This window comes from Macadamia integrifolia, chromosome 5 (genome assembly GCF_013358625.1).
Source record: "Macadamia integrifolia cultivar HAES 741 chromosome 5, SCU_Mint_v3, whole genome shotgun sequence".
NCBI classification, from domain to species: Eukaryota; Viridiplantae; Streptophyta; class Magnoliopsida; order Proteales; family Proteaceae; genus Macadamia; species Macadamia integrifolia.
Window position 1 is genome coordinate 46,974,843 of NC_056561.1, and position 6,686 is coordinate 46,981,528.

At 37.2% G+C, this 6,686-nt stretch overlaps 1 protein-coding gene across 1 annotated transcript; it reads left to right on the forward strand.

Moving 5' to 3' along the window:
- The first annotated feature begins 499 nt into the window (after nucleotides 1-499).
- Nucleotides 500-6,146, forward strand: LOC122078271 (triacylglycerol lipase 2-like). The gene is made up of 9 exons (XM_042644181.1): nucleotides 500-756; nucleotides 994-1,110; nucleotides 1,797-1,937; nucleotides 2,038-2,148; nucleotides 2,256-2,399; nucleotides 3,386-3,459; nucleotides 3,580-3,662; nucleotides 4,424-4,519; nucleotides 5,368-6,146. Exons 1-9 carry the CDS (start codon nucleotides 547-549, stop codon nucleotides 5,694-5,696), a joined length of 1,305 nt encoding a protein of 434 aa, XP_042500115.1. The 5' UTR covers nucleotides 500-546; the 3' UTR covers nucleotides 5,697-6,146.
- The last annotated feature ends 540 nt before the right edge of the window (nucleotides 6,147-6,686 follow it).

Sequence of the window (6,686 nt, forward strand, 5' to 3'; positions counted from 1 at the left end):
TTGGGCATCTTTTGTGTAGGTACTTCACGGGCCGGCCCATGAAAACTCTTACACAAATCCAAATTTCACTGGGCTGGGACTATGCTTGGAATATATATAGAAAATAATTTGGGTAAAAAGTAACAAAAGCTGATTAATAAATAAATAAATAAAAAGGTATATATATGAGTATATCTGTCCGATCCAAGGCCGATTTTAACCGATCTGAATGGTATCGGATTGAGACTGATACCGATTGGACTCTTGCAAATCCTTTTTTTCCGGGAGGTCCATACCTCATACTTCATAACCATTTTGGGAGAATCACAGAAACGTCGCTTTGAATTTTTTTTTTAAAACCTATTTTTATTCTTAAATCCTCTCCTTAATTTCCTTTGCCACAGGCACCGGCCACCCATGGAAGCGAGAGAACACTGGTCAACCCCTCCCTTCCGTTTAAAAGAGAACGAACAAACCCAAACAATCTCTCAAATCTTCTTTCCTCCATGAAGAAATTGCTAACAGTAATATAAAAGAACAAAAAGAGTAGAATAGAATAGGAGAGAAATGGGTTCTTTCATATTGGTCAGATGGGTTGCTTTAAGGGTTTGTTTCATAGTTCTTGTGGTACAGCTTCACTTGGCTTTGGGATGGAGATATCCTCCTCCCTTATTTGCCAATTTATTTGGTGGCGGTCAAGATCATACGGAGTCTGCTTGGGAGGGATTATGCAAAGTTTCCATCATTTCGCATGGTTATAAATGCCAGGATTTCCATGTGTGTATTAATTTTTAGGCTGTATTTGATATACATTCTCGGAATAGATTCTAGATGTACAACAGATTTTCTAAAACAGAAAAATAGATAAGAATCAGATTTCAAAATACTTTCTCAATCTAGAATCTATTTTTAGAATACATGCAAAACACAATTGATATCATGCATGAGGAAGTACCTTATAAGGATCTCCCTAAGCATCACCTTATAGTTTGATTGGATCTCATATGTGTTCAGGTGACAGGTTTAGATGGATACATTATGGGGCTTGAAAGGATCCCAGAGGGCTGTTCAAGTAGTGGTGATGATGCAAAGAAAAAACCACCTGTTCTATTACAGCATGGTGTATTGGTGGTATGTGAAATCTTCATTCACTTTAACAGTCTTTTTCCTTTTTTTTTTTTTCCTTATCACATGATTTGAAGGTTGTGTTTGGTATATGCATCCTCAAAATAGATTTTGTGTCTAGAACATATTCTAAAGCAACAAAATGGAGAAGAATCAGGTTTCAAAATGCATTCTAGCCCCAATATCTATTCCAAAAATAGATACTAGATCTAGACTCACCATATATGGAGAATGCACTTTCAAATTATTCAAGGATTTAAATCACCTACCTGAATTTGTATCCTACACCTATGGTAATGCTCATGTAGTATACTCTAGATTATAACGACTCTTTACGTACGATTTCGTGATAATATGTATCCTTTTTTTTTTTCCACAAATGGCCCCTCTAAATAATCTTAATGTCAACCTGAAGAGGTATCTATTAAGCAAAATAACTCTAGAAAAGAACAAAAGTATTATCATGAAACCCTAAAGCCACCACAGGGTTTTTCTTTGAGTGGATTCTATTTGTGTGGATCAATCCCGTCGAGCATCTAAGGGACCCACCACCCACCCAACACCTAGAGATTCATCTCTAGTGGGGTTGCTAACTGAACTCATCAAATCCTGTCCTAGAGAAAATCCAATAATACATTCCTTGCTTTTCTTCAGTTATAGCCAAGTTACTGTGTCATTTATTTTTCTGACAGGATGGGATGACATGGATGATTGGCTCTCCTAAGGAATCCTTGGCGTTTGTATTAGCTGATAGTGGGTTTGACGTATGGATCAGTAATACAAGAGGGACTAGATCTAGCAAGAGACATGTATCTCTTGATGAAAGCCAACAGGTTTGTAATACTTCTCTCCCTCACTTCTTCTGTTGTTCTAAACTTGAATTTCTGTAGATATTCTTTTGTTGATCTTAGACTCCATTAGTGAAACTCACAGGAATACTGGAATTGGACATGGGATGATGTCGCCAAGAATGATCTTCCTGCTATAGTTGACTTCGTATACAATCAAACAGGCCAGAAGCTCCATTATATTGGCCACTCCATGGTCATACTCTCTTCTTCTTCTTCGTCAAGCTCAATAATGTGTTAAAACTCATAATCCCTTCTTCTTTTTCTTCAAGCTCAATAATGGGTTGTTGGTTTTATTGGTAGGGAACAACAATTGCAATGGCGGCCTTATCAGAAGGGAGGTTGGCGGACCAGTTGAGCTCACTTTCCTTGCTTAGTCCTGTTGCTTACATGAACCTTATGACCAACGCTATGGCCGTACTAACTGCTAATGCCTTCATAGGAGAGGTAAGATGATCAAATCACTACATACACCGATCGATATGTATAAGACAACAAAGGTGCACCCCTACACTGTAGAAAACAAAATTTCCTTTTTTTTTTAGGGGTTGGGGGCAAACAAAGTTTTCTTGATAAGAACCAGTAGTACATATGGATTCTGAATTACAAGCTTTGAGAAGCCATGGAGTGAAAATTGGCCAAACAATCCTAAACATCAAGATTCTAACTTCGATGCCCAATGATTGATATCTTGGATAACCTAAATCATCAAAATTGGACATGTATCCATTGGTCCTCCCAAATATTGATTTGGTCATTTTTCTCAGGTTGACTGAGAAGGTGCATAAGAAAAACTTTGCAATAGACTATAATACTCCGCCATGCCCATGATGGATTGGTTCCAATGTAAATTGCAAGAACTCATATCTGGGAAAGAAATTTTGTTCGTAAACCTTGCCCATGCTGAGTTTGGATATTACCTAATTGCCAAGAAACTTTAGAAAGAAGTGCCATGTAGTTTTGGGTCTCAAAACCTCAACCCACAACTGAATTTAACTGGTTCAATTTCAATTTTTAAATCTATGATCTAGACCATTCCGCTAACATATAATAGTTGAATTTTTCTTTTTCATCTTTGTCCATTGTATGAGAAAATTAGGGATTGAATCCTCTCCAACACCAACGATCCATCCAAGGGCTCGGGTACCATTTTGATTGCCTCTTTCATGATCTTTTTCTGGGAAGGCTTGGACACATATCCCCAAGTGGAGGTGTTAGAATGCATGACCAAGCCCTCCCAAGGTCATTGGAGGGTGTAGTCCAAGAAGAGCCTGATCCGAAAATTAGTGCAACATATGGAGAATCTCTCCAGACACGCCCATTTAGGAAAATAATTACAAAAACAGAGAGAAAATAGAAATAGGTTTGATCAAAATGCTTTATACATTAGTAGCTAATTGATTGATTCTATTATAAATTTTTAACTTCGGCAGTTAGGTGACATGCTCGGTATGGAGGAGTTCGACCTAAGAAAAGTTCTCTCTGTTAAAAATTTTTGGCCTAATGGGTAAGCCTAAGACTCCCCTGAACTTCTATAAATAGAACTAAAAAGATGGTGAAGTTAGTTCTTTTTTTCTTATTATTTTTCTTCTCTCATATTTTTTTTTTCATACTTGGTGTGAAACAGGCAATTTGCTGCTCAGTTATTCAGCGGAGTATGTAAGCGTATAGGGGGGATTGATTTGGATAATTTAGTGACGAAATTTATCAGTAATAATTCTCTTTATATATATTTGATTTAATATGTATTCTTGGAATAGATATTGGGTCTAGAATGAAGATTTAAACTTATAATAGAGTCTTATAGGTCACTGCCAATTCAAAATTGCTCTCAGCAAAAACCTTAGAATCGGTATATAGATCTGAAAACCTAGTGAGCCAGTCCCCCAAACCATAGAATGATTGCTTTAGAATGGAACCAGCATCGATAATTCCCTTTCCAAACCAAGATGGTCCCCATAACCCTTATTGACTCTCATATCTAAAAACCCAACCATCATGCATTTGTATTTGATATTTGGATGGATTTAGTTATTGGTACTGATATCGGCAAGGATCGGTGTATATCAGTCACTTTTGCCCTTACTTTTTCAAAAAAAAACAATTTTTTTTTACTATTTATCGATCTGGATTGATCAAGTACCAATATCGGTCTTGATCTTAGTTAATACAGATACGATACGACCAATACAATCAATATAATATTGATACTTGAAACCATGGATATCAGTCATGGTTGACTTCGATCCAAATGGGCTGACTTGACAGATCCAATTCCAATTTTTGAGACAATGATCTAGAATGTATTTTAAAACGAGAAAATAGACAATAATTGATTTCAAAATACTTTCTAGACCCAGAATCTATTCTAAACATAATTAGTTAGAAAAGAAGATTGCACACTATAGTACCTTCCTATTGCTGATAAAATATATAATTTTGAAGTAATGATTTAATGTCTCATATACCAGGCCAAAATTGCTGTCTCAACTCTACTGCATTTCAGTTTGCGATGGATCATGCGTTGCAGTCAACATCAATGAAAAACATAGTGCATTTTTCTCAAAGTAAGTAGTTCCCCCTATGATATCTATAATGTCCTGTTTTTTTTTTGGGTAGGATAATTCACTAATGTTTCTTGATGAGCAAACATTTCTATACGAAAAATGGACTCTACAATAACAAATTTAATGTATCAAAGACTTATCTTTTTTTTTTTCTTCTAATGACGGGTATCAAGGCCTTCGGCTTGACTAGTCTCGTGGGTCCATACTGACCCCACAACCGCATGGATCGGGTCATACTGGGGTTGAATGAGAACCGTTCAACTTTCACTAAAAGCAGAGAATAACACTAAATACCCCCGTGTGAGTGACCCAAGGTGTGCCTAGTGGGAGTCGAACTTAGGACGTCCGAGTTTACGGCTCCTACCAAGTTTGTTGCTCACCAGCTGCGCTACCCCCTTGGATTTTCAAAGACTTATCTATGTTCCATGGAAAAATACAAAGTAGAAAAAGAAGAAATATTGTTTTATGTGGCAGATAATTATTAGGGAAAAAGAATGATGCCTCGTCATGTAACCCCTGCATCAACACATAGGAGTGGGCAAAATTACTGCCTTGCCCAAGTAAAAAAAAAAAAAAAAAAAAATCTCAATCATATTGATGCCCCTACAAGTGTCTTCATTGATCTCCACTCTAGTGCAAAGGCTCCGTGACATGACAACGATCTCTTACCCCTGTTATTATTAGGGAAAGAGTTCCCTCCAAAGCTTGACTACTAATTTGGGCAATTAAATGAATAGGGGTTTTAGAGAGGGAGAGAGAGAGAGAGGGTGGATCCCACACTGAACCGTGTGCAAATCTTTTACCCTTATCAATGATAAAATAAGTTTGATTTTGTGTGGTTAATGCAGCATTTAGAAATGGAGGATTTTTGAAAAAATATGACTACGGGAGTCCTTCTCAAAACATGAAGCATTATGGGAAACCAGAGGCGCCTGGATACAACCTTTGTAACATACCTAGAAATCTACCAATGTTCCTCAGCTTTGGAGGCAACGACAAGGTCGCCGATGTGAAGGACGTGAATCATTTACTGGAAGATCTTAAAACCCACGACAAAGACAAGATCACAACTCATTTCGTTTCTAAGTATGCACATATGGATTTTATTTTCGCCATGGATGTCAAGGAACAGGTGTACAATACCTTGATCGACTTCCTCAGACGTATGTCATCATAATATAGTAAGAATTAAAACGAAAAAAAAAAAGATCTTCTCCAACACTAACGATCCTCTAATCATTCATCAAATGACTAGAAGAGTTGAACATGCATCCTTAGATGTTGAGATGCATGTGTGTTAAAACCTACTTATAGCTAACTAGGTAGCTACAAACTATACTACTAGTTTCGATCGAAATCCACCCATCAATAGATAATTGGATTATGGATTATTGGATTGGAGAATTAAAGTTCCATATCCATCACCAGTTCACCACTTTATATGCATATATGTATAAAAGTATAGGCCATGGTGGGTCCGAGTTGTGATGAAATTTTTTATTTATTTTTGGGTGGGGGGAGTTTTTTCATGTGAAGGGATGAATCTGCTTTGTAATATATAGGAAGAGAATCCTGGGTTGTAACTATTGTTGATGATGTTTTAATATAGTTGAGATTTTTATTTTTTGGGATGAATGAAAATATATTCAGTACGAAAAGAATACAACACTTAGAAAGGAGGGGAAAAAATAGAGTTCAAATTGTCTGGAGTGAGCGATGAGGTGCAGTAAGCATCCAACGGCTAGGAGGGTCTGGTCATGCACCCTAGCCATTGGATGCTCACTGCATCTCACCGCCTCACTGCAGACAATTTTGACGCGAAAAAATGGACAAGCTAACTTGGGCCACCTGGGGGGAATTACATGAATGAAGGAGACATGAAAGCCCCAACTAGACGAGAGGAAACGATTTATATAGGAATCTGGGGCAGCAAGGAGATCACTTCCTAGTCTTCCCTCGATGTCAACCTCAAAGCAGTTTGAATTTTTTGATGAGTCCTAGATTTGACGGAGCAGATCCTCGGGTTTCTCTCATACCAACTATGGTACACTATTGTGCAAAATATGAATTTCCCTACTCTCACAACCAAGGTTCTAAAACTTGGGATAGGTCTGGATTGGACCATCTCAGGCATATTTACCCTATTTTTTAATAAAAAGAATTTTTT

Excerpts from the sequence above, each read along its gene's own strand:
- LOC122078271 (XM_042644181.1), top strand. The coding sequence starts at position 547 with ATGGGTTCTTTCATATTGGTCAGATGGGTTGCTTTAAGGGTTTGTTTC. Across the intron at positions 1,111-1,796 it reads TACAGCATGGTGTATTGGTG|GATGGGATGACATGGATGAT; the intron begins GTATGTGAAATC and ends TTTTTCTGACAG. Across the intron at positions 1,938-2,037 it reads CTCTTGATGAAAGCCAACAG|GAATACTGGAATTGGACATG; the intron begins GTTTGTAATACT and ends TGAAACTCACAG.